This window comes from Budorcas taxicolor, chromosome 19 (assembly GCF_023091745.1).
Source record: "Budorcas taxicolor isolate Tak-1 chromosome 19, Takin1.1, whole genome shotgun sequence".
In the NCBI taxonomy this organism is placed as follows: Eukaryota; Metazoa; Chordata; class Mammalia; order Artiodactyla; family Bovidae; genus Budorcas; species Budorcas taxicolor.
The window spans coordinates 57719419-57747106 of record NC_068928.1 but is presented as its reverse complement, the minus strand read 5'-3'; the positions used below and the strand labels follow the sequence as shown (position 1 = coordinate 57747106).

The window sequence follows — 27688 nt, the reverse complement described above, 5'->3', positions numbered from 1 at the left end:
GATGGTAAAGAACCTGCTTGCAAAGCAGGAGACCTGAGCTTGATCCCTGGGTTGGGAAGATTCCCTGGAGAAGGGCATAGCAACCCACTCCATTATTCTTGTCTAGAGAATTTCAGGGACAGAGGAGCCTGGCAGGCTACAGTCCATGTGGTTGCAAAGAGCTGGACACGACTAAGCGACTAACACTACGTGCCAGGGAAACTAAATCATGTAAACCCTGAGGATCAACAGATGAGGTCAGTTCTGTTATCATCCCCATTTTCCTGGTGGGAAAATGGAGGTCTGCAGAGGTAACTTCCTCAAGGTCAGCTTGAGGGCTCTGGAATCCATGCTTGAATAGCAAAAAGCAGCAGTGACTTTCTGAAGACATTATGTCACCTGACCTTGTAAACCAGCCTTAAAATCATTCTGCTAGGAAAACCAAAAGGAAATAAAGGCAGAGAGAGAGAGAGAGAGAGAGAGAGAGAGAGAATAAACAAAACAGTATTCTGCGTATTGGGGGTGGAGGGTGGGGCTGGGGGCGGTGGGGGGTCGGCGCGGCTGGGACCAGGCCGGGTGGGGGCGGGGCGGCTCTCACCTGATCTGGGCCTCGGGGATGATGGCATCCATAATCACATAGACCATGGCGCCAGCCGCAAAGGCCAGCGCGTAGGGCAGGATGGGCTCGGCCAGCACCACCGCGAAGGCGCCGAAGACCCCGGCCAGAGGCTCCACCATGCCGCTGAGCTGCCCATACCTAGGAGAGAACAGACGCGTGCCCTCGTGGAGGCTCGGGCGGACACCCCGCGTGCTCCGCGGGCCGCCTCCGCTCTGCAAAAGGTGGATCGTCCTCCACGCCAGATCCTGCATCGCTGGGCAAAACCACCTCACTGTGTGTTGTTTCTATTAACACCACCTCTGTCTGCTTTCCCAACTCCCTATTATTACAGTGTCACCGTAGACACCCCCTCCCAGGTTTATTTTAGAGTTTTAAATTTCCCACACTGTCTTCTTAAAATAACAGCCTTATTGAGATAGAATTCTCCTACCGAATGGCGCACCCACTGAATGTGTACAGTTCAGTGGTTTTCAGTGTATTCACGAGGTTAGGCAACAATTTCCCCACAATCCAATTCCAGATGGTTTTCATTACCCCCCAAAACAAACCTCATACCCACTGGCAGCCGCTCCCTGTTCCTACCCTCAGCCCCTGACCACCCCTATCTACTTTTTTGTCTCTAGGGATTTCCCCCTCTGGATGTTTCCTATAAATGGAGTCAGACAATAGGTGATCCTTTTTACTGGCTTATTTCAAGGCGCATCCCTGTTGTAACAAGTGGCTTCATCCCTTTGATGATTGCATAATGCCCTATTGTATGGACACACTGCTGTTACACCGCCAGCCAGCCATTCACCAGCTGTGGGCTACATTGTCCTTTGAAGGCTAGAACGCTGACGAGGCGGAGTGGTGCACACACTTCCCAAGGACTTGGGTTGTGCTTGGTATGTTTGGGGGTTCCGGCCATAATGGCACCCCTTCTGAAGGAGCCACACCTACCGACCCCTGCCCACAAGGTAGACCCACCTGGCCGGGTATACAGTGAGGGCCTCTCCCCACAACACCCCCTCCTTGGATTAAGGTGAGATTTTTTCCTTTGGAAAACACCCTTTATCTGAGGGTGTCTGGAGGCTGGAATCGCACGAGCTCTATTAAAACAGCAGCCCCCACGAGCCCTGAGCATTCAGTGCCAGGAGATAAGCCTGTACCTGAGCCCCATGGCTGAGCCCCACCAGCAAGAGACACCTGTATGGGCTGAACACCAATACAAAAGGTGCTGGGACATCTTTCCCACTGTTCCTTCTGTGGGTATCTGGCTCCGAGCCTCAGCCCCTGCATCTGTAAAATGGGGGGTGAGCGACAACCTCTCCTCCCGCCCCTCCCCCAGAAGACAGGCTAGGACTGTGAATTCCCAGCACCCAGTCCCAGCTTGCCCTGACCAGGAACAGATGGAGGGCATGGGGGAGACACCGTCTGCACTGCAGCATCCTCAAAGGAGCCACTGCTTCCTGCTCTGTGCTTGCATGCTTGGAGCACCCTCTGAAGCTCTTGAGTGTGTCCAGTTAAACAGAAACTTTCATCTCAGGGTCTGGACACTGATCGAAAGTGCCCTCTTCCCGCCCCTCTGCAGCCCTGGACCTTCTCCTGTATGAGATGACAGTCACGGCTCTCAGGTGCAGGGAACTGATGTTTGAAAAAAATCTCTAGGGTCATCGTGCTGTCCTTCTCTTAAAAGCTCTGTTCCGTCATCTCCCACGACAGAGGAAGAGATGATAACGATGAAAATAAAGTGACTGACGTATATGCAAGAACTTGTAAATCATAAGACCCTATAAAATGGAAGCTGTTTTTTAACTGTTGTTAACAGTCCTGTAAAGGTTTCAGCAAACATTCTGGAGTGGTGACTGCTTTAACCAAGAGGCGTCCTGAGGCCTGGGGCCCTGTGAACTGAGAAGCAGAAGAAACAGCAGCCTCCGCACCACCACGTGACAAGCTGATTATCTGACACTCTAGGCCCCCGGCCCCCTCCTCTGAAGCCTGGGGACGCACCTTACAGGTCACTGGAAAGGTAAAAGTTGGAAACAAACTGGAAAGCCCTTTGTTCAGGCACTTAGTTGTGTCTCTTTGTGACCCCATGGACTGTAGCCCACCAGGCTCCTCTGTCCACAGGATTCTCCAGGCAAGAATACTGGACTGGGTTGCCGTTTCCTCCTCCAGCGGATCTTCCCGTCCCAGGGATGGAACCTGTGTCTCCTGCATTGGCAGGCGAGTTCTTTCCCACTGATCCACCTGGGAAGCCCCAGAACGCCCTTTGGGGATTATGAAAACATTAAGCGTGAGCACCACGGGCTTCACCTGCCCAGATGCTGCTGAGAGAACCCTGCTCCTCCCCTTGACGAGGGTCATGACGGGAGCTGGTATGATGACCCCTGGGGACAGACGGGTGTGTGAGCCTACCCAGGGCTTGTGATAGGGCCAGTGGACGGCAGAGCTGCCTCGGATCTTCCCACCAGCAGGGGGGCGGAAACCCCACCCTGAGTGGGTGTGGCTATCCCTGGAGGGCTTTTGAAAATAGGAAACTCAGGTCGGTCACTAGGGCTGACTGTCAAGGGCTGAGCCTTGGGGGTGCAGGATACAGTGTTTCCGGAAACTCCAGGTTCACCTCCGGGCCAGAAGAGGTTAAGCTCCAGGTTCACTTCCGGGCTGGAAGAGCTTGCTCTGGAGAGAAGCCGGCTGCAGGACTGCCATGAGCTCCACCGCAGACCCGGCCCTGGCCCCTGATGCCGGCGTCTGCAGCACTTACCAGAAGGCTCTCCAGGTGGAGAATCCAGCCCCTCGCAAGGGCAGGCTGACGGCGAGGCCCTCCGGGAAGTTCTGGATCCCAATTCCAAGGGCTAAATTCCTGAAAGACCAAGGAGGCGGGTGAAGGGCGGACATCCAGAGCGGAGCACCCAGGCGGACGGGGGCCCCTGGCCTCTAAGCAACGCCCTCCTGTGGCGTCAGAGGTGCGGGTGGATCCCTGTGACGGGTGAAGGATGGGGAAAGGTTAGAGCGTGAAGAGGAGGGGTCGAGGATCCTGCCCCTTCACACCGTCCCAGGTCCCTGGAGATGCTCCGTGTTGATGGACTTTACAGCACAACTCGGGGCACGCTGGCTGGGTGGCAGGAGAACCCAGGTTCGCCACTTACCACACAACTCTGCACAAACCACCTCACTTCCACACCTCAGACCCTCGTATGGAACACGGAAGGGGTCACGTGGGTTAACGACATCCACCATTGCAAGGCTGTCGCACCCAGTGACCTGATTCCGTGCCTCTACGGGGTGGTCCCTTCCCTTATGGCCTGAAGATGGACAGGTCACATTTCTGTCGAGAAGCAACTTAGAAACGGGATGAGGAGGTTCGGACGCAGACTGTGATGGGCACACAGATGAGGGGCTGGGCTGGGCTTCCCCGCAGCCTCTGCTCACCAGTCTGCTGCTAACACTGCACTTCTGGGGGCTCTGGGGAGTTCACCGCGACCTTCTGCCCTCCTGCCTGGGCTCTGTGAATTGGTCATTTGGTCGCAGCCAAGCCCGGAGAGCCTGCTTTGCACCCAGACCAGGCATTGGAGTGGAAGGGAGGGAGAAACAGAAAGAGACAGGACAAAGGTACTCCGTGATCCTCGGGGAAACCCCCAGGCACCCACATACACCACGAGCCCTCATTCCACAGGCAGCAAACTAGCGCAGCGAAGCTGAACGTCCACTGGCAGAGGATGGAAGGGCACAACGGGAGGGAACCCGGGTCAGGCTGAATGCAACGGGAAGGCAGTCTGAGGGTATCTCCCCAGACGAGACTGCCCCGGCTGGACAGGTCCGCAGGGCAGCCCTTCCACCAGGGCTCATCTGATCACTGGAGGTCTCCAAGGTTTGAGATGTGGGTGCCACTTGGCAAGCAGTGCTGGAACGTGGCCCGAGGGAGTCGTGGATGGACTGGATGAAAAAGGGAAACTCCACTGTCCCTTGGGTTTCTGGTCAGTTGGCTCACGTCTGTCTGCCTTGCTGCCAGTGGGGGTCCGGCATCAGCTCTGGACAGTGGCCAGGGAGTGCCTTCAACCAGCAGCCGGCTGCACCCTGTCCTCCTTGCCCACTCAGCCACCCAGGTGGTGCAGCGGTGAAGGACCTGCCGGCTGATGCAGGAGACACAGGAGACGCGGGTTCGATCCCTGGGTTGGGAAGATCCCCCAGAGAAGGAAATGCCAATGCCCTCCAGTTTCCTTGCCTGGAAAATTCCATGGACAGAGGAACCTGGCAGACTACAGTTTATGGGGTTGGACATGACTGAACGACTGTGAACATGCACATGCGTATAACAAGGTTTTTCCAATGAGGAAAGTCAAGGTGCCTGTTCAGGTCTTACACCCCTTGTCTGAGGGCACTCTGTGGCCGGCTTGCGGTCCCAGGCCATCACCTGTCCCCCTCGTCCACAGGCAGGCACAGGACTCACCCCAGACCTAGCCAGGGAGGGAGTGGCCGCCCCATGTCGCCAGTGAGTCAGACGCGGGGCTCCATCTGTTCAAAGTCCTCCCCATGACTTGGGACTGACTGCAGCCAGCAGTCAGGCGGGCAGGCTGTGGGACCTCCTCCTCTACACCCTGCCTGGGAGCCGCCGTCCTGATAAGCGGCACAGAAACCCCATTCTTCTACGCCTGGCCAGCCGTGTTCCCGGGGCCCTGCCCTGTCTCCGGCATGGGGCTGCCAGCCCAACCAGGTACCGCACCCTTGGGATCCTGCTAGCACTGTGGAATCATTGCTGAGTGCAGCGGGGCTCCTTCAGCCACAGCAAGGGCTGGACCACAGCAGCCCTGCCTTCCCCACCTTTGTATCCATCCCTTCTTAACCTGGCCGGCCTCTGCACACACACGCTGGGGCGTCAGGTTCCCGTGGACGCTGTGTCCTGGGCGTCTGTGGGGGTGACCCAATGGAAAGGCTTCGTCCCTTCCACACACCCTCTTCTGCTTCTCCACTTGCATCAGTTTAGGAATTAACCGCCCCCACCCCCACACCACGGGGAGATTCTGAAAAATGATGGGGTCAGGCGCTGGGGCTGTAGACCTGAGGAATGTGCTAACAGTGTTGAGAGCCACTGACGTCAGAAGTCATCAAAAGGGAAGCTGACGGCGAGGACGGCGGCCACACCCACCTCCATCTCAGGAGCCCCTGCCCTGAGCCGAGGACACCAGGGGCCACTTGCAACCACGTCCAATGGCCTGCAGACTGGGGTGGGTGCTGGAGGGGATCCTGGGAAACAGCAGGAGCATCACAGGGGAGGGTCAATGAGGACAGAGGAAGCATCAACAAAAATGATGGGGGGCTTCCCTGGGGCTCAGTGGTGAAGAGCCCGCCTGCCAATGCCAGGGACATTGGTCTGATCTCCCGTCAGGGAACATCCCACGTGCTGTGGGACAGCTAAGCCCGTGCACGGCATGTGCTGAGCCTGTGCGTCGAAGCTGCTGAGCCCGTGCACCCTAGAAACTGTGCTCTGCAAAAAGAGAGTGTTATTGCTCAGTTGTGTTCAACTCTTTGCAGTCAGTCCCTGGACCGTAGCCCGCCAGGCTCCTCTGTCCATGGGATTCTCCATGCAGGAATGCTGGAGCAGGTTGCCATTTCCTCCTCCAGGGGATCTACCTCACCCAGGGATCGAACCTGTGTCTCCTGCATTGCAAGCGGCTTCTTTACCATCTGAGCCACCAGGGAAGCAACAAGAGAAGCGGCAAGAGAAGCCAGTGTGATAAGACCCTGCACCACCGCTAGAGAAAAGGTGGCATAGCAGTGCAGACCCAACACAGGCAAAGATAAAAGTGACAGAGGGTCATGGGCACCGTGTGTCCAGGTGCAAAGGAGCAGCCAGGAAGCTGGGGCTCAGGGAGTCAGGGCTCCTCCCGCAGAGCTGACTTAGGAGTGGCGGGGACAGGACACCGTGAAAGTGTCCGCAGCCTGGTGATCTTTCTGACCTCGCACGAACTCCTTCTCCAGCTCGCGCTCCTCACCCTTCCAGATTCTGTGACCTCCAGGTCAGAGCCAAGGCTGGAGATAGCAGTTGGCAGCCAGTGGGGATCTGCTTTTCAGGAGTGACTCCAGAATCCAGCACTGGGCTCCAGCCACGTACGAGAGCTCACCCACACACGGAACAGGGAGGTGTCGGGAAGGGCCCCGCATCTTCCAGGAGTTTACAGTCTAATGGAGGAGGAAGAGACCCGCTTACAAATGACTCCAGGACAGCAGCTGGCCAAAGGCCAGGAGAGAAGCAGAAAGCCCACGGAGAGAGATGATGCTGGCCGAGAAAGGGATTCTGGGACACCTTCCTGGAGAAGGTGACATTCAAGGTGGACTTTGAAGGATGAGGAGCCTTTCAGTAGCTAGAGAGAGATGAGAGGTGCTTTTCCATCAGGAAGAATGGACAGTGTGAGCAACGGTGTGAGGTTTTAGGGCGGGGCAGTGCAGGCCTACCGTCTGTGCTGCTGCTGCTAAGTCGCTTCAGTCCGCCTCTGTGTGACCCCATAGACGGCAGCCCCGCAGGCTCCCCCATCCCTAGGATTCTCCAGGCAAGAGCACTGGAGTGGGTTGCTATTTGCTTCTCCAGTGCTTGAAAGAAAAAGTGAAAGTGAAGTCGCTCAGTCATGTCTGACTCTTAGCGACCTCGTGGACTGCAGCCTACCAGGCTCCTCTGTCCATGGGATTTTCCAGGCGAGAGTACTGGAGTGGGGTGCCCCCACCCCAACTTAAAGCCACAGGGCACAAAGAAGAGCAGAAAATGCTCTGGAGTCAAGGCCCATCTCTCCTTGGCATCATCTTCTAAGACTCCTCCCTGTGTAACGAAGCTTGCTGGCTTTCCAGGACAAATGCCTCAGCTCTGCCCCAGGGGTCTCCCCAGGGGCCAAGCCTGAGGTTCCATCCCAGGGTCTCCACCCACCTCCGGAGGCTGACCCCTGTGCTGAATGAGAGGGTTCCCTTAAAATCCATGCCTTAGCCATCTCCACTGAACCTTTCACTTAAGAACGTTCCCTGGTGGTCCTTTGGTTAAGACTCTGAGTGCTTCCACTGCGGAGGGTGCCAGTTTGATCCCTGGTCAGGGAACTAAAATCCTGCTTGCCATGTGGCCATAAAAACAAAAGCGTCTGGCCTTGAGCTTGGGGAAAGCTCTCGGCAAGTGTCGGCAGCAGCACAGACCCCATCGCAACAACCTGCGGCTGAAACCGGCTTGTCTGTCGTTACCACGCCCGTTGGAGGGAGACTAAGGTCCTCCAGCTAGAATAAAACCGACGACAATCATCTCTGCCCATTTATGGCGTGTTACTAAATGTCGGGTGTGGTTGGAAGCGTTTTTCGTGTAGCGACACGCTCCGTACTCGCAACTACCTCCTAAGTGTTTCCTACCATCATCACCCCATTTCACAGATGGGGAAACTGATGCACAAGGGGGTCAGGTGACATGTCCCCAGGGTGACCCAGCTGGGAAGTGACAGAGGGGACCTGCAACCACTGCTCCACATGCCTCGCGTCTTTGGGCCTCACACAGACCGGTCAGAGCATCCTGGAGAGAGACGGTTATCTGGGCTCCAGGCCCCAGCAGAGGAGGAGGTGCTGCTTTGTGCCTCCTGGACCAGTGAGCTGAGGCTCTGGCTCGCTCTGGCAGTCAGGGAGTGAAGGCCTGATGGGGGTGATGTTAACCAGAGACCTCCAGGGAGGGCGGTCAGAACATTCCACCTATGGCTGGCTTCTCCTCGACCTGCCGCTCTGGACACTGGGGACCAGTGCCTTGCTATGAGCGCCCATCTGGGTCTCTGCAGGACATCCAATGGCAGCCCTGGCCTTTACTCACCAGATGCCAATGGCCTCCAGTTGGGACAACCAGGAACGTCTGCAGAGGCTGCAAAGCATCCCCTGTTGAGAACCACGGACCAGAGTGAGCAAGCTTAGGTGAACCTGCTTTCTCCACAAACACCTGAACGCCTGAAACTGCCAGACGGAACACGAAAACTGCCCAACCGCATGCATCTTGTTTGAGATTTGCCAGGCTCAGTGGAGTGGACTCTTCTAGGAATGTTAGCTGCAGCAAGACAGATCCCTGGGATTCAAGGTAAAAGCAACACCTGAAAACCACCGGGGCCCTGATTCCTTCTTCCAAAGGCAGTAACTTCAGAACCGCAGCACTGCATGATTCTGGGGGCACACTGTGTTATCAGTGAACAGCGCCCCCTGGAGTTGTGCAGCGGGATGCTCCTGCCTGAACCCCAGCACAGACTGTGCTCAGCCTAGGGGTTACTTTGGCTTCCCTGGTGGCTCGGTGGTAAAGAATCCACCTGCCAGTGCAGGAGACATGGGTTTGATCCCTGGGTGGGGAATATCCCCTGGAGAAGGAAACGGCAATCCGCTCCAGTACTCTTGCCCGGAGAATCCCAAGGAGGGAGGTGCCTGGTGGGCTGCAGTCCATGGGGTCACAAAGAGTCAGACACAACTTAGTGACTGAACAACAAACAGGTTATTTCTGGGGTTGCAGGCGAGGCCTCCTGGGGAAATGGTGGAGAGAGTCACGGGTTTCTCTGAAAGCTGGCAAGTGCGCCTCCTTGCAGCCCACAGACCGGCTCTTCGGGCTATGTTCTCTGGCCGGCTGATTATGAAAGGAGCCCGGCATATTCCTGACAAGCCCTGCTTCACCTCGGCTTTCAGATCCTCCCAGGAGTGATGAGCGTGTGTGTTCTTGTGTGGCAGGCCCTTACATACGGTGGTGATTGTTATCATCCTGCTGTGAAAGGCCTAATTGTTCAGGCTCGGCGGTGACATCACCGGCTTCCCACTCGGGCTGCTTGTCGAGGTGTTTGAGGAGCCTGCAGGTGGGAAGGGGCTGGGTGCTCCCCGCAGGGCTGCCCGGCCCTACCTGCTCAGTGGAGCTGGCTTAGCACGCAAGGGATCTTCCCCCACGCCTTCCTTCTCTTCTGGGAGGCTTACTGCCACGGGCTGGAGCGATGAGATGACCCATCAGTTCCCTTCAAGTCGGCTGCCCTCCCTGAAGAGGGCTGGGAGGAGCCCCAGGAAGTCAAGCCACAAGGCCGGGTGGTGTCAGCGGGCGGTTGAGGCTACCTCTGCACACCTCTTCTTGTCAGAAGACGGAGGAGCCTACAGCTGGCTAGGTGAGCTCTGCTCCCCGAGAGATGCCTCGGGGACCGTGACCAGCTAAGTCTCCCAGCAAGTCAAGCGTATGCACAGGACCAGCATGAGGCTGCCTTGCTGTTGTTGTTTAGTTGCCAAATTGCATCCGACTCTTTTGTGACCCCCATGCTCCTCTGTCCATGGCATTTTCCAGGCAAGGATACTCGAGTGGGTTGCCATTTCCTTCTCTAGGGGATCTTCCTGACCCAGGGATCGAACCCACATCTCTTGCTTGGCAGGTGGATTCTTTACAGCTGAGCCACCAGGGAAGCCCCAAAATTCATGTGACTCACTTTGTCACAGGGGTCTGGTGTCTCTGAGATGTGCCTGCCTGTATAGAAACTGAACGCTTCCATCAAGCTAGGTTCAACGTGTTAGAGGAGGGCTTGGGACTAAAAACATTTTGGGTTTTTTTCAGCACACAAAATACCACTGCAAACCGCTATAACCTTTTACAGCATTTTGGCACCTTCTTCTAAAGGACTTCTTTTTTAAAGTGCCTTTATAAGCATCTATGATTTCTTTCACTCAGGAGGTATAAGTTCATTTTCTGTCCTGTAGATGTAGGAACCAAGGCCCAGAAAGGGTGAGGGAGGAACCTGAGAACACAGCCGGGGTCCCGCAGCTGGGGAGCCGGCGCTGGATCCAAGGCCCTGTCCCCCCACCCCCATCTCTCGGGAGACACAGGAAATGTGGCCAGTGACCCGGGGGACCCCCACCATCTCACCCTGGTGAACAGGCTCAGCGTCCTGACTGGGCTCCCTGCATGTCCCGTGCCCCCAGAGCCCGTTCTCGGCACATCCGCTGTGTCCACCTGCCATGCTTCTCTGCTCAGAGCATCCCCAGGCAGCACACGGCCCTCGGAGGCAGAGTCCAGGTCCAGTCCAGTCATGGGTCCGAGACGCACGAGCCCCTGCCCTCCCTTCCGCTCCGGCCTCCTCGTCCACGGCTCCTCACCCGGCTCCTTCCCCTCCAGCATCCCGCCTCCTTTCTCATCCTCAAATGTGCGGGGCTACTCCCGCCTCAGGGCATTTCTACTGGAACCTTCTTTCTCAGGCTCATTTCTTCACCTTCTTTAAAGACTGAGCCAGAAACTTCCCTGGCCATGGCTTTATTATGTCTTTTTTTCTTGTGTACTCGTTCTCATCAACTAGCTTCAGGTGCCAGGACTGATTCCAAACAATGGTTGTAGGAGACAGCCGGAGACCACTTGATCCCACTCCCTTTTGATCTGTCCTTTCTACTTTAAAAAAAAAAAAAAATGCTGGGGATACTCCCATGTCCCTTTAACGCTGTTTTTTTTTTTTTTTTTTGGACAGCAACTCCTACCTTTTATATAATCTACTTATTTTTTATGTCGATTGTTCATCTGTTACCTCCCAAAGCTCCAATACTTTGACCACCTGATGTGAAGAGCGGACACTCTGGAAAAGACCCTGATGATGGGGGTCGACAGAGGAAGAGATGGTTGGATGGCATCACCGACTCAATGGACATCAGTTTGAGCAAGCTCCGGGAGAGAGTGAAGGACAGGGAAGCCCGGTGTGCTGCAGTCCATGGGATCGCAGAGAGTCGGACATGACTGAGTGACTGAACAACATCTGACCTGGCATCAGAACAAGCTGAGAATCCTTGTCTGCCTCCAAGAACCTAGAAGAGTGCCAGGTGCACACTGATGAGGCAGATCTGCGCACAGATGCGGGCCCAGGAGTTCTAGCAAAACCTGAGGTCTGGTCGGCTCCCAGCTGCAGGCAGTCAGCAGCCAGCATGTCACGACTCCCTGGTCCCCGATGTCTCCAGCTGTACAATAAGGAGGTTACCCGGGTGCCCCCAGGAGCTCCTTCCCAGAGCCCCGAGCTTTGTGACTCCCACACAATGATGGCATTGTGGGTTGTCCGGATTTCGGAGACAGGCCCCCGCCTTGGCCAAAGCTCACTTTTCTGTTGGCACATATCTGGAAAGCTCCAACCCCACACCATAGCGTTGCGCACATCTGGACAGCATAAACCGATCACCCTGAGAGGAAACTCCAAAAGGGCGGCTCAGCTAAAGCTGCAGCACAGGCCAAACGAGAGAGAGAGAGAGAGAGAGAGAAAGAGGGGCTGAAAGGCTCCTTTCTTTTCCAGCCGCACGACAATCTCCTGGGCATGATCTTCGGAGCTGAATGCTCTGTGGCTGAATAACAGACGCTCTCAGTAGCCTTCACGGGCAGCCGCTGTCCCAAGGCCCTCTCCACCTGGCTCCTGGCCAGTGTGAAACTTAAAGAGCCAGGGATTTTACCTCCCGAGTCCCTTGTTTAGACTGAGCTGTACCTTCACTTATCCTTGGGGCACGTGGACCACGTTCAAAGCTGGATGCCACCTGCTCCTCCTCCCCCTTCAGGAAGCATGATTGAACCTCACGCCTAGTGCAAACTGAACAGGGAGCTTTGAGCTCTAGCGGGAAAGTGCTGGTTGTCTGCATGGAGTGAGAATGTGTGTGTCCCTTGGTCCCTCCATCCCTCTGTGTCCAGGAAGAGATTCAGTTCAGTTCAGTCACTCAGTCGTGTCCTACTCTTTGAGGCCCCATGAACCACAGCACGCCAGGCCTCTCTGTCCATCACCAACTCCCAGAGTCCACCCAAAGTCATGTCCATTGAGTCGGTGACGTCATCTAACCATCTCATCCTCTGTTGTCCCCTTCTCCTCCTGCCTTCAATCCTTCCCAACATCTGGGTCTTTTCAAATGAGTCAGCTCTTCGCATCAGGTGGCCAAAATATTGGAGTTTCAGCTTCAACATCAGACACTCAGGACTGATCTCCTTTAGGATGGACTGGTTGGATCTCCCTGCAGTCCAAGGGACTCTCAAGAGTCTTCTCCAACACCACAGTTCAAAAACATCAATTTTTCTGTGCTCAGCTCTCTTCACAGTCCAACTCTCACATCCATACATGACCACTGGGAAAACCATAGCCTTGACTAGATGGACCTTTGTTTACAAAGTAATGTCTCTGCTTTTTAATATGCTGTCTAGGTTGGTCTATGAATACGTAGTCAGTCCAACACCCAGCCTGGGCTTCCTGAACCCAGGGAGGGTTGATATTCCTCTGCAAATGAAAGGAGTTTCGAGGGGCTTGGAGCTTCCTGCTAGCTCTTCAGCCGGCAGAGATGAGCTGTGCAGGGAGGGGATGGGCAGGCAGGGGAAACTTGGCTGTACACATTTGTTAGCTTCAGGGCCAGTGAGGTCAAGGGCTTGATGGCCAGGACAACCTGGGACATGGGAAGACTCAGGTTGGCAACAGGGAGCCTCTGGGCCAGTGTCCTGGGAACAGGAGGAGATAGCCGCAGACCTGTGGCCTCTAGGGGTGGCTTCTTCACTCTTCGCCGTGTTTCCAGAGTCCATCCACGTTATACCGTGTGCCAGTGCTTCATCCCTTTTCATGGCTAAGTCAGCATCCTGTTGCGTGGATCCACCCCATTCTGTGCGTCCGTTTATCCACAGATGGAGATGTGGACGGCTTCTGCTTTTCAGCCATTGTGAACAGCGCTGGGTGTACAAGTTTTCGTGGGGACACCTGTCTTGCTCATTTGGGGCAGAAAACAGGAGTGGAACTGCCGAGCCACGTGTTCAAGATTTGGTGCTTCTCTGAGGACGGCTGGGGGCTGTGACATATCATGATTAGAAGGGTGACTCTGAGCGTTCACGATGCTGGTGTGGGTAGAGGAGCGGAGGGAGGCAGGAGTGGGGGATGCTGGGTCAGGAGAGGTCAAACGAGGGCGGCGGGGGAGGCGAGGAGCCACGGGGCCCATCCTCCTCGCTCTGCCGTCCCCTGTTGCTCGTCCATCGCTGCTGCGGACCCTCCGCCTCAAGTGAGACAGAACCATTTTTCCCCGAAGCTGAGACGGAGCAGGATGCTGTGGTCCTCGCCCCCCATGTCCCCCACCTGCCTTCTGTCTGTGGACAAACTTTAGCCAAAGAAGCTTAATCTCAGAAGCGACAACGTGCAGAAATAAAGGAAAACAGTCAAATCAAATCAAACAAGACTAAATAATAATAATAATATAGTCAATGAGTTAGTTAGTTAGTTAGTTCCTTCTCAAGGACTGTAGATAACATTCTAAGCCATATTTTTGGAATATGAGTTGTCTTATAGATACTGAAGCCCCACCACCAGGTGGAAGAAGTTAACTACATGGTGACCGGACTAGCCACAATGTAAGCTGCCAAATCCCAAGAACTGGCCTCAAGGAAACGGAACAAACCGACTCTAAAACCGGCCCTGAAGATTACAACTGTACCTAAAACAATCAAGATAAGGCTGGTCAGACCACGGAGGGCCGATTTCAAAGTGGCCGTCGGAGCTGCCTGTGGTGTTTCTGCATGAGGCCCCTCTGTCTATAAAATTTCTTGCTCCCTGACTGTTGATTGTCAGCGTGGGGAGGGAGGCGGAGTCAGCCTTTGGGCAGGTGTCCACAACCACCCCCACCCCGCAGCATCCAAACTGAAGCAAACTTTCCTTTCTACCAACTCTGCTTCTTTAATGGTGTTTAAACTGCAAGTAGCCAGACCCCACTCTTGGCTACAAGACTACAGAAGGGCCAATAGGAGAGCCTAGTGTAGGCAAGACAGGTGTGTCAAGCTGATTTTGAACTTCTTCCTAACTGGACTCTAAGAAACTCACTGGCTTCCCCAAAGTTTTACACAATGCTTTTTTTGTTTCTTTGTTTTTTGGCTATGTCCTGTGGCTCACAGGATCTCAGTTCCCCAGCCACGGGCGGAACCCGGGTCACAGCAGTGAAAGCGCCGGGTCTAACCACTGGGCCAGCAGGGAACTCTCTACGCAGTGTGTTTTTAAAGCCAAGGGTCCCCATTACTATGTCTGGGGAAACCTCCATGTCCAGACCATTACCCGTAACTTGGCCACGCAGCGATTTCCACCCTGAGGAAGCTGTTTATTCAGTGGAGTCTCAGCTATCTCCTTATCAGCCCTCTTATTCATATAACTGCTTGACTTATGAGTCATCTCCAGAGCATGGTGAAAGTTCAAATCCGAACAAGGTAAGACCTATAGCGTTACCTTGAGGCACTTGTTTCTTTAAGGCAAGAGCAGAAAGTCGGCGACACAAGACAGAATGCACACGGTCCACTGGCGCCCAGTCACTCCGGGGGGACCAGCCTCTGAGAGGAGACCTCTTGCCTGGAGTCTTTACAAGGGTTCTTTCCTTTCCTGTTCTGGAGCCCAGGACGGTGCAGGCACTAGACCCTCAGACGGAACCATGCCGCGTGGCCAACTATCTTCTCGAGAAGGCGCTGCTTCCCGCCAAACCTTCAGGGGCAGGCGCTCCCTCCTCCTTGCCAGCGTTGGCAGAAGACCCATCGGCTCTTTCCAGGTAGCTAGCTCTCCGTAGGTCCTGGGTGGGAGGACCGAGGGACGGGCGGCTGGATGGATCGAGCAGACACTCCTGAGACTTCCCTGGTGGTCCAGTGGTGAGGACTCCACCTGCCAATGCGGGGGACTCGGGTTCGATCCCTGGTCCAGGAACTAAGGCCCTGCATGCCAAGGGGAAACTGAGCCTGCGATATGCAACTGAGGAGCCTGCATGCTGCAGCTCCTGAAGCCTGCCTGCCCTCGAGCCTGGGCTCTGCAGCAGGAGAAGTCACAGCAACGAGAAGCCCGTACACCGCGACGAGAGAGCAGCCCCCTGCTCACCACAACTGGAGAAAGCCCGAGCGCAGCAGCGAAGACCCAGTGCAGCCAGAAACAAGTAAATAACAATAATAATAAAGAGGACAGACACTCCGAAGGAAGAGAGGCGAGAGCTATCGACCCAGTGCAGCCAGAACTAAGTAAATAACACTAAGAGGACAGACACTGACAGAAGAGAGGCAAAAGCTATCCAGTGCCATGATGGCTCTGGGTTTGCTCCTGCATTTCCTTGAGGCTGATGCGATGTGACGTGATGTGGAGGGCAGAACTGGGTCAGCAGAGGATGTCACACCGCGCGCTTGGCCTATAAAATCTTCTACCGAGAAGCAAAGGGGTGACCCAGTAGAAAACCTCATTTACAAACACGGAGCCAGGAAACCAAAGCACGGTCGTCAGGGAGCCCATAGTTTCAGTGACACCAATTGCTTCCATCTCCCTGGGGAGGGCCGAGCCCCAGGTTCCCTCTCTGAGGTCTGGCAGCTTGGGGGCCCTTCCTCAGGCTCAAGGCAAGGGAATTGTCTTGCCTTTTCAACCCTACACACCAGACCGCAGCTGGCAGAGGGGCCTTTTAAGTCCCGGGGTCGTGCTATCCAAGAGCTTAAGACAGTTTCCCAATCAAGCTTTCAAGGGTAAATATTTGCCGTGACTCACAAGAAAGGTTTCTCTGCTCTCGCCTTGGCCCCTGAGGAGCCATGGGGTTAATTTCTGTTAACGGCTTGGGATTATCCACAGGCTACAACAGAAACTGGGTTCGCCAGGCTCCCTGGATGGCTCATGAGTCAGAGGCTGGTCTCCTGGACTCACTCGGTCTGGGGAATCCTCTGGGGTCCCCGCAGCTGAGGTCACCAGAACGTTCACGGCACCACTTCCTGGAGCAATCGATGATGCAGGTGTCTGGCTCGTGGGCCGGACGGACAATTTACGAGCGAAGTAACACATCATAAGAGAGGGGCAGGAAACGCTAAGAAGCCAGCCAGCCAGGACAGAGGACCATTCTCTCCAACCAGGGAGGCCGATGCAGCCGCGTGCTGGGTTGGGGCAAAGCGGCACAGCCTGTCCTGACAACAGTGGCCGAGGATGACTCGGGCTGCTCCTCCACACCCTCGAGGCTGCCGCCAGCCTGGGCTTCTGCAGTCTGCGTCCCCTGTGGCTTGGCTTTTTCAGCACACGGGTGGTCCCAGGCCACTGAGGGTTCTGGGGATACATCAGGCTCACGCGTGACAGCCACGTCACCCTGTGGCCTCTGACTCCAGCTGACCCAACTGAGGATGGGCCCAGTGCTGAGCGGGAAAAGGACCTTTCATGAATCTTCGCTGAGCAGATGATTCATTTTTTAATAGTTTAGTTAGCCACTGAGTTCTTCTTGGCTGTGCTGGGTTTTCACTGCCGTGCGGGCTTTTCTCTAGTTGCAGTGTGCCTGAGGTGGAATCAGGCTGTGGAAAGCTGGGGGTCACTGAAGCCACCAGAAGCTGGAGGGAAGCCAGAAGGATGGTCCCCGGGAGGGCTCAGAGGGAGGGCGGCCTTGCCAGCACCTTGTCCCCAACTTCCGGCCTCCAGAACCGTGAGGGGATCCACCTCGGTTGCCTTAAGCCACCCGGTTTGTGATAATTAGTTAGGGCGGCCTCAGGAACTAATCCAGGGGTAGGGGGGCATCCGTAACACCTGGATGCCAGGTGGGGTGAAGCAGACCCAGGTGTGGGGCAGAGTGCCTGCCAGGAGACAGATAATCATTAAGTGAAGAGAAAAGCATATATAATTATCGCTTGCGAAGGGCTCAGCAGGAAGCAGGTTGCTGGCGGGATCAAGAGGAAATGGGGGCAGGCGGGGGGGGCGGGGGTGGGGGGGGGTGGCGGCTGGGAGGCTGCAGCTGAGGGCCCGGGGTGGGAAGGAGTCTGTGAGCTGAGGTCTGCACTGCGGTCCTCACCCCATCCTGACTCACCTCTGCCCCGAGTTGCTTTTCCCTTCAACCTTCCCCCATCCTCCCCCTCCACCGAGGACGGGTAATCCTTCTAAAGCACAATCCCAGTCACCATCTCAGAGGTGCCTGCCAGGACAGCTGCGGGGTGCAAGGTGGCAGATATGAGTTCTCCACACACAGACCACAGACCAGGGGCTGGGGGGTTAAGTGACACCTGCACGTTTAAACTGAGTCCAGACTCCAAACCCTATTTCTCTTTCCCTTAGAGGGCTGTGTGGACACCTGCTCACCATGCTCACTTTATTCCAAAACCTGCAGGGCTGGTCCACCACTGAACAAAGAAAAGCGTTCTCCGGGGGAAGGGTGAATTAGGAGGCTGGGATTAACACACACGCACTGCTATATATAAAACAGATAACCAGCAAGGGTCCACTGCATAGTACAGGGAACTACAGTCAATATTTTGTAACAACCTATAAGGGAAAAGAATATATGTCTATACACACCCATATATATAAACGAACACAATATTGTTAAATCAACTATACTACAATAAAGAAAAACACCAAACCCTTCTGCTCCTCAATGGAACACTCAGTGCCCCTAGCTCTCATTTCCATACAAATCTCCTAATTCACTGCCAGACCCCATCAGGAGCCTTCCAACTTACCCACAGAGAAGACCTACTCACTCTTTTTAGCGCCTTCATGAACCTATACTTATTATACATAAACATCATTATAGATAGTATGTGTGCATGCTAAGTTACCTCAGTCGTATCCGACTCTTTGTGACCCAGGGACTGAAGCCCGCCAGGCTCCTCTGTCCATGGGATTCTCCAGGCAAGAATACCAGAGTAGGTTGCCATACCTCCTCCAGGAATCTCCCCGACCCAGGGACTGAACCTCAGTCCCTTTCATCTCCTGCTAGCGCCCGCGGGGGAAGGCCCCCTATAGACACTTGCGTTACATTATCATTGCCCACATGTTTGAGCCCTGCTGTGGGTTCTTCCTGTGCTCCATGCTTTACATGTATTATCAACTCGTTACCACAACCACCCTGTGAGAAATATCTTAGCATCTGCTTTCTGCACAGGGAACTTAGGGCCACGGCCTCGTGTGATGGCCGTCTGAACCCAGTGCTTTCAGCTACGCTGTGCACACAGCATTCTTGTTTCTTTTCTGCTAATAAAGTCAATTTTCACATGGCCTTTCATGGTTTTGCAAAGTACTTTTGTGTATGGCATTTGACTGCAAAAACTCCCGCTGCTAGATGAAGGCATCTCTCTTCCATATCTGCTCCCCTTAAGGACCAGGATGTGGGTGGAAGCAGGGGGCCAGGCAGAGGTTTTGACCCACCCATAATTTCCATCAGTTGCCCACTGCCATCAAACCATCTCAGAGAAGCCAAAAAACTCCCAAGTGTCCAGAACAATGAGCTCGCTGTACTGCAGGGTAAATCCCTGGATCAGGTCACCACGGCTGCGCTGTTCCTCTCAGAAACACTGAGTCACAGCCGAGGACGTGTTCCCGGCGGGGACCACGCCCCGGAGAGCAGACCCCATCACTCCATGATCCTGGGGACCCAGAAAACAGTCTTCTGTCTGATTTGACCTCTACATGGCCATCAGGATGGGCTTAGAAAAAAAGGAGAAAACGCAGAGGCTTGAGTCCTCTGCCAAGGCCCCCCTGGCCACAACCCCGGGGCCCCGGCAATTTATTACCAGACAGGAGCCACACAAGCTCCGTTATCACAGTTACAGCCTTGTCCAGAAACAATGTTGCCTTTCAAATTGTTTTCCGCCTGGGACAGTGGATTTATAAACTGAACTGGTGACTAGGAACAGAAGCCCAGGCTGCAAAGACTAAACGCCTTGTTCTGAGTGGGCCTGGTTTAGTATTATCCTGATAAGATAAACACAGATAATGACCTGCTGGGGGGTGGGGTGCTTTTATATATACACGTCTCCACGTCTGCGTTTACCCGGGCACCGGCTGGCGCTGGGGGGCTGCCTCTCACATCAAAGGCAACAGAGAAAGCCACTTTTTGGATCTCCTTCCAGTAAGGAAGTTGGAAATAATTATAAGACGTTGGGTTTGTTTCTCTCTAAACAGCTCAGAAATATTCTGATTTGGTTAGTTTCCAAAAGGGTGGCCCTAAAATGGTCATGATCGCTTTCAGGGCAGCGGAGCCGAGTTGCTGTTGCTGACAAGTCTTGTTGAGGCTGGGTTGCACATGTGGGGTTAATGAAAGCAGGCTCCTATTTTCTGTGTGTATGTTTACAAATTTCTATAATAAAAGCAATATATATATATATATGTATATATGAGGTAATTTTGGCTGAAAAACTGCTGAAGTTGGGTGACAGGCATATAGAGATATATTACTGAAGTATTCTTCCCCTCGTATGTCTGTTTAAAATGTTCCATGGTAAAAAGCAAGGAAAAAAAAAAAAAAAGGACTCTGGCTGAAAAGTATAAAAGTATTAGTGGCTCAGCCATGTCCAACCCAATGGACTGTAGCCCACGAGGCTCCTCTGTCCATGGGACTCTTCAGGCAAGAATACTGGAGTGGGTTGCCATACCCTTCTCCAGGGGATCTTCCTGACCCAGGGATTGAACCTGGGTCTCCTGCACTGCAGGCAGACTCTTTACGGTCTGAGCCACCATGGAAGCCCTCTTGGCTAAAAGGCAATGGCTTAAAACCCACTTAAAACATCAACAGACGTCTGGGCCACATACTCTCCTAGGAGATGAGAAATCAGTGTGGACAGGATGGGGTCCCTGCTCCCACAGGGCTGACATTATCCCCAGAGTTCAAATATTCCTCCAGTGTGAACATCTGGCTGGGCTTCTCCAGGGGTCCCTCTGGGGGTGGGTCTTTGTGGGGGTGGCAGTGTATTGAAATCATTCTAGACTTGGCTGGGGCTTGGAGAGGGGCTGGCCCTTTGGGAATCTGTCCAGTCTGTTATTCCTAGGAACCCAGAAGCAGGATGGAAGAAGAAGGGCTTTAGGAAGCCCCCACAATGTGCGCTGGGATCTCTTTATTAATGTCCTTCATTAATAGCAGTGCAGGTGGCTCAGTGGTCAAGAATCTGCCTACCAGTGCAGGAGACGCAAGAAACGTGGGTTTGATTCCTGGGTCAGGAAGATCCCCTGGAGGAGGAAATGGCAACCCACTCCAGTATTCTTGCCTGGAGAATCCCACGGACAGAGAAGCCTGGGGGCTTACAGTTCACGAGGTCACAAAAAGTTAGACATGACTCTTTAATAACAGCCGCCCCTTGTCCCTGGGAGGTATTTCCAGAGAGGGTCCAGCCCACTGGTGGCCTTGGGGCCCTGCTGTGACCCCTCCGGCAAACAGCTGTCTGTCCTGTTTTGAAAGGTCTCTGGGGACAAGGAGACAGCGGCTGGCAGGGGCTGCCGGCGCTGTGAACGTGTCAGCTGGGGAGCAGGGGACAAAAGCCTTCTGTGTGGCTCCGGCGTGACGCCTCTGAACTGGCACAGGCGGCTGAAATCTTGGAATCACCAGCTTTTGGGCTTGCCGTGTATGTACATCCTTCAGGAGGGTGTTTTCAGAATCTGGGTTTTGATGGAGTCCCACGCCTAAAAATCGGTCCAGGGGACAACCCCCGGGGGAGTCCGACGGCTCAGCCTCGGCCAGACAGAAAAGGAGCTACCGGGCTTCTGGGAGGATGGGAGCTCTCGGGGGAGGGAGGTCAAGAACGTGAACACCTGTGTTTGAGGTCAGCATGTCCCTGTGCCCCTTCCAGGAGTGAGCTGCCACCACAGAGCTGAGCTCTTTGCCGGGAGATGGGCGAGGTTGGGGTCCGCTCCTCTTTTTAATGGAGAGTTCCTATTTGGCGCCCTGTGCTTGCTCTGGCGAGTTCGGTTGAAACAAGGAAACTGATTTGGATTTTCTGGATGGTTTCTCCTCAGGTGGAGAGGTGATTTTAAGCCTCAGAATCACAAAGGCATTTCCATCAAACCTTCAGGGTGTGAGTACAATCGCTTGGGAACTGTATAGTTTGAAGGGGATCCAAAATGCTAAGTGATACCTGGTGGCTTGGTGGTAAAGAATCCATCTGCCAAGGCAGGAGACTTGGGTTTGAGCCCTGGGTTGGGAAGATTCCCTGGAGGAGGAAACAGCAACCCACTCCAGTATTCTTGCCTGGGAAATCCCACGGACAGAGGAGCCTGGCGGGCTACAGTCCACGGAGCTGCAATGAGTCAGACACGACTGAGCATGCCCACATATGCAGCATAATCTTTGAAACTAGCAGAACACCCGGGCGTGCGTTCCCATCACAGTGCAAATCGAACCCAAGGTCCTTTCAGCGGACACGCTTCTCAGGCTGCCCGATTTTTCACCAGCTTGCGCCTGTTGCCTTAACTCTCTAAAGGGTCCCACTGTGGACAGTGAAGATGGTTTTATCCTAACAGCATCTCACCTAACCTTCTGCACTTATGATCCTGACTCTTGACCTGAAAACCTCCCAGCTCCCGCTCTGCCTCAGACACACTGTTCTCCTGTTTCCCAAACATGTCGCCCATTCTGTATGAATCAATGCCTGTCACACGTATCCATTTCTCAACTCTGGGAATAGCTGGAATCTTTTTGTCGAATGGCTACCCACTCCAGTATTCTTGCCTGAGAAATCTCACGGACAGAGGCGCCTGGAGGGCCACAGCCCACGTGGTCACAAAGAGTCAGACACGACCAAGAGACTAAATGACAGAGACGCAGCACCAGACGTCTAGACGTGCTGCGGTGGCCAAAAAGTTTGCGTGGGGTTTTCTGCACAGTCTTATGGAAACAGTAAATGAACCTTTTGGCCAACATGATATTTACCAGTTTCTGATGCCACCAAAATGGGGCCCGGGGGTTGCTAGGGAGGGAGGGAGGGGTCAGGATGGCACAGCCCCTGCCCTCAGGTTCTCAGACCCTGGCAGAAGAGACACAGAAAATGGTCCAAAGTGAGCTGATGAGGGGGCAAGAGAGGGAGAGAGGGAGCCCCCTGCCTCCCAACCCACAGCAGAACTTGCAGCCCAAAGACCCACATGAAGCACAGCTGTTCTGACACAGCGGAGGGCCCCTTGAACGCTCCGTCAGGGTCGGGGAGGGGCGAGTTTGGAGGCTTGGGCAGTGTTGGCCCCGTCCTACAGTTCACATCCAGGTGTTGGGCACGATTTCAGCCTGACCCACAACGCCTCCCAGGAGGGCAGAGGCCTGGAATATCGCCTGGAGGGAGGGAGGCGTGGGGGAAGCAAGCCGAGCCTCTGACGGTGGCTCCAGGGAGGTCAGAGATGCTCTCTTTCCCACCGAGGAGCGCACGCAGGTTGGTTTTCAGGGGCAGTGAAGCGGGCAGGCCTCGGGACCCGGGAGCGAGAGCCCTGCTGGAAGACGCAGGGCGATGCAGTTCACGGAACACAGACGCTCGTCAGGGGAATGGCTCACTGACCTTCCCCGATGCCCCAATCCACGATCTTGCAAGTGATTTTCAACTCTGTTCTCCTACTGAGAACAGCAGGTCTGAGGTGAGGGGCCTAACTGCTTTTTTCTTTAACCAGCACAGACACACGGTGTGTGTCAGTCGCTCAGTCCTGTCCAACTCTTCGCGACCCCCTGGACTAGCCCGCCAGGCTCCTCTGTCCCTGGGATTCTCCAGGCAAGAATACTGGAGTGGGTTGCCATGCCCTTCTCCAGGGGATCTTCCCGACCCAGAGATGGAAGCCAGGTCTCCTGCACTGCAGGCCGATGCTTTACCAGCTGAGCCACCAGGGAAGCCCCATAAGAGGTGTATAGTAGGACTTCAAGCCACCTAGGACAGTGGTTCCCAATCGGGGTGACCTGTCCCCGTCCCAGGAGACACTGAGCAATGTCTGGAGACATCTTGGGTCGTCACAACTGTGGGGAGAGGTCCCACCAGCACGCTCAGGGTAGAGGCCGAGGGACAGGGCAGCCCCCTCCCCCACGACAGGGACAATCAGTCCCAAAGCTCAGAGTGCAGAGTTCTGGCAACTGCTTTAGCACAAAAGCAGGAAGGACAGCTGGAAGAGGATGCGGATGCTCCTTTCTGAGGGATTTTAAGGATGGATTCCAGCTGTCCTTGTGGGTCTGGGAGCCTGGGGTGAACAAAGACGCCCTATATGGGCCACCTGACCTCCAGAGCTCCGTCACCGCCCGGCACCAGGCGCCGGAGCCGCAGCCCCTCCCCGTCTCGTCCTTCTGCCTCTTCCTCCCACGCGGGTTGATTTCGGAGGCTTTTCCTGCAATGTGAGGGGGTTTCCATGAGGAGTGGATCCTTTCCAAACCAGAAGGCAGTAAAAAGTCCTGCCCGTGGGACCAGCGTTCCTGCTGCGTCTGTGCTTCAGGACGGACAGAAACCACAGCAAGAATGCTGCGTATCGAAGTCACATCTCTCCAGATTCAAGTTCCAACCTGCAGACACTTTACAGCCACGTCATGAGGTGCAGAGCCGATGGCCTTTTAATGACGGCCGTTCTCTGGGGGCAAGAGATAGGAGAACTTGTACAGAAGAATACAAAGGAGCAAAGGAGCACCTTTGAAGGGGTATTTTCTTTCCTGGGTGAAGGTAACACTGCAGGGGCCATAGCTAAGGGTGAGACCCTCCGGCCATCTCTGCCCGCACAGGACTCCAAGCATGTCACCCACATTCTTCGTCTTGACAGCAGGCCCGTGAAGCACGCACAGGAAGATTTTCTGGTTCTGAACCACTGTTCTGATGCGCTGAAGTAGTTTTTCTAAGGCCAGACTGAGAAGTGGGCAGATCCAGTCTTCAAATCCTTCTCAGAAACCTGTAGGGCTTCCCAGGAGGCTCAGGGGTAAAGAGTCTGCCTGCCAAGCAGGAGACCCAGGTTCGATCCCTGGGTGGGGCAGCTCCCCTGGAGAAGGGAATGGCAACCCACTCCAATTTTCTTGCCTGGAGAATTCCATGAATGGAGGAGCCTGGTGGGCCAAAGTCCAGGGGGTCGCAGAGACTCAGACACGACTGAGCAACTAAGCAGCCGCGGCAGCAGAAGGTGGTAACCTTCCTTTGTGCACCAAGGTGGACTCCTGGTTGTTTCTGTTGTTCTTTTAAATTTAATTTTGGCTGTGCCGGGGCTTCAGTGCTGTGCGGGAGCCTTCTCTAGTTACAGCAGGCGGGGGTCTTGGCTGTGGTGCACGGGCTCCTCGTTGCGGGGACTTCTCTTGTCGAGGAGCACAGGCACAGATGCGTGGGCTACAGTAGTTGGGGAACACCGGCTTAGCCGCCCCTCGGCATGTGGGATCCTCCCGGACCAGGGATCCAACCCGTGTCCCCTGCAGTGACAGGTGGATTCTTAATCACTGGACCACCAGGGAAATCCCTGGACTGAAGGTCTTTAGAGTCCATGACCTTGAACGAATGTACGAGACGTTTAGCTACCTTCCACCTCAGCATCTCTTTGGGAGAGACTCAGAAATTTTATCTGTTAGGATGATCCCAAAGCTGTTATTTTTACCGTGAAGTACCGGCCCCATGCACGACACTGTTCTCAGCAACTGACACACATAACCTTAACAACAAGGAGGACCATCTTATCATCCTCAGTTTACAGATGATGAAACCAAGGCACAGAGATGTCAGGTAACTTATTCAAGGCCACCCAGCTCGTCAGTGGCAGAGCCCAGACTTGGGCTCAGAAGGTTGGTTTTGGAGTTCATATTTATAACACTGTGCTGAGCCACCTCTCTGGAGAGTAACTCCCCAGTTCTTCAGCATTCAGACTAAAGAAGGAAAGGAAGCAACTAAAATCACAGGTCCTAAGGAACTACGAGTTTGCAAAGTGCTGGGCAGTTTACCAAGCGCTTTTCCTCAGCGTGGTCTCTGATGGGTCCTGCAAGGCTCTGAATTTGACGGCTGTCTCTAGGAACCCAATGACGCTGTCACCAAAAGACCCAAAGCCCCCTCTGTGTGTGTGTGTGCTCCATCCAAGAAGGACCAAGGGAGTCACCCATGAAGGTCCCCTCGCACACCTCAATCAGGAAGCTGTCTCTGGGGAGCCCTCTTCCCTCACTCTCAGTCCACGGGGTTCAGCAGAGGCTGCACAACCTCCAGAGAGCAGACTGAGATCCAACTCTGGATGATGGGAGTAGTTCCATCCTTCTAGCCCCAGGAATTGGTTCAAGTGGGGAGTATGTGATATCAGTTGGTCTAGCCAGACCCCAAGGGAGCTACTGAGAAGAAATGGACAGTCTCTGTCGCACTGGAACCTGGGAGGACACACGACTGGAGCCGTCAGCAGGAAGCCGTCTTGCCACCAGGTAGACCCAGAGAATCAAGCCAACGCTGAAGACAGAGCTTGAGGGAGAGAAAAAATGAGCAGAGGCCTGATGTTACAGTTTGCAGCCCTGGGTCAAACTGGTTCTGAAGTCTGGTTCCCGGAGTCTTCAGTTCTGTGAATCAGTAAATTCTCTTTTCGGCTTAAGATGATATGAATTTTGCGTCTGTTCCCTACAAATGATATAAGTGAAAACTAAACCTATCTTATTGAAACAGTTTCAAAAGGACCCTACTCTGGTTGGGAACAGAGTGAGGAAAAGCCTGCTCATTGAGACCCTGCTCCCTCTCCCCACAGCTTTACCCAAAAGGAGAATGTAAACTGTAAGAGGGAGCTTCCCTGGTGGCTCAGTGGTAAAAAAATCCACCCGCAATGCAGGAGGTGCAGGAGACACGGGTTCGACCCCTGGGTTGGGAAGATCCCTTGGAGGAGGAAATGGAAACCCACTCCAGTATTCTGGCTTGGGAGAGCCCTGAGACAGAAGAGCTCAAGGGCTATAGTCCATGGGGTCACAAAGAGTCAGACACAACTCAGCGGGTGAGCACTGCATGGCCATACACTGTAGCAAGGGAAAGAAATGAGGCTGACTTTATCAGAGCCATTTTGAAGGGGGCAGTAGATTACCTGTGACTGTCATCCGTTAATTCGCAGCATTTGTTCCTGCGTGAGTCACTCATCAACTCTCCCGTCCATACCCACATGGTACCCGTGACACCAGCTCCAGGGTTGGACGGGACTGAGTGACTGACACCAGCTAGCCATTTGCAATTACTGACTCTGGGTGACAGGTTGGATGGATAAGGGTGCATGGGTTGGCCCATCTCCTTTACATAAAGGTCAACAGAAAGGGTTTAGCATCTTAGCAGATGGAGGGCTATCCAGTTCAGGGACAAAGGCTACACTGAAAGCATCTTCCCAGGCACATTTCACTACAGCAAAAAGCTTCTGCTTGGAGCAGCTGCTTCTTTATGAATTCTGGATTGAGGACACTCAAACAGAGTAGAAATCAAGCAAGTGTCACTTCCTCCCAGTGATTCTATTCTCTGTATATTTTTCTCTAGTTTCACAGCCCCCAGGAAACCCTTGCATAGCAAGGAGACCAAACCAATCAATCCCAAAGGAAATCAACCCAGAATACTCATTGGAAGGACTGATGCTGAAACTCTGGCCACCTGATGCGAAGAGCCGACTCACTGGAAAAGACCCTGATGCTGGGAAAGACTGAGGGCAGGAGAAGAAGGGGACAGCAGAGGATGAGACAGTTGGATGGCCTCATTGACTCAATGGGCGTGAGTTTGAGCAAACTCTGGGAGACAGTAAAGGATAGGGAAACCAGGCGTGCTTTAGTTCATGGGGTCACAAAATCGGACATCACTGAGCCACTGGACAGTAACAAACTGAAAACCCTCAGCAATCTTCTGTCCCCAAGACGCACGGCCCCCAGCTCTGTGCTGTCCATGGCAAACAGCTGCCTGCTGACACCCTGGGTTTCAGATGAGGGGCCTCCTGGTGTTTGTTTTCCTGCTGATTGAATTACTCATGCCTCATTTGTCCACTTCCCTGAAACAATCTTTTTTGGATGCCTTTCGAAACCTGAGTCTCTGCGGTTTGTCTGGACTGGTTTTTATTTGTGGAGGAGAGTTCGCTTGTCTCGGGCGGAGAAAAATGGGGTCTGCAGGAGTCACGGCATCTGTGGCTTCCTGTCTCGTGTGCTCCGGCTGTTCTCTCCAGGAGCCAGGGTTCCTCCTGGAACGTTCTCGTTCCCATTGGAAGCTCCTAATGGAACAGAGATGGGGAAATCTTGCCAAATCTGCAAAGTTCCTAAATGATTCTCAGCTCTCAGGGAACAAGAAACACATTGCAAGCTTCGAGGGCAGGGGCAGAACAAATAATTACTGAGTCTGTTGGTAAACAGACCCAGAGAAGACAACTGAATCCAGCTTGTTCACTCTTGTCTGCCAGGCAGAATTTAATACCATCCTGTTTCTGTTTTTCTTCTACCCATGACCCAAGTTACAGCTTGCTTAAT

General features: G+C 54.2%; 1 protein-coding gene across 2 annotated transcripts in view; it reads right to left on the bottom strand.

Annotated features, from left to right (window-relative positions):
- SLC39A11 (solute carrier family 39 member 11) overlaps positions 1-27688 on the bottom strand; it is a 282835-nt gene that overhangs the window by 2666 nt on the left and 252481 nt on the right. For both annotated transcript variants that reach the window (XM_052658095.1, XM_052658096.1), the window contains exons 8-9: positions 3342-3440; positions 578-736 (exon numbers count right to left, since the gene is read on the bottom strand). In XM_052658095.1, coding sequence (XP_052514055.1) covers positions 578-736; positions 3342-3440 — 258 coding nt within the window. The remainder of the gene's footprint in view (positions 1-577; positions 737-3341; positions 3441-27688) is intronic.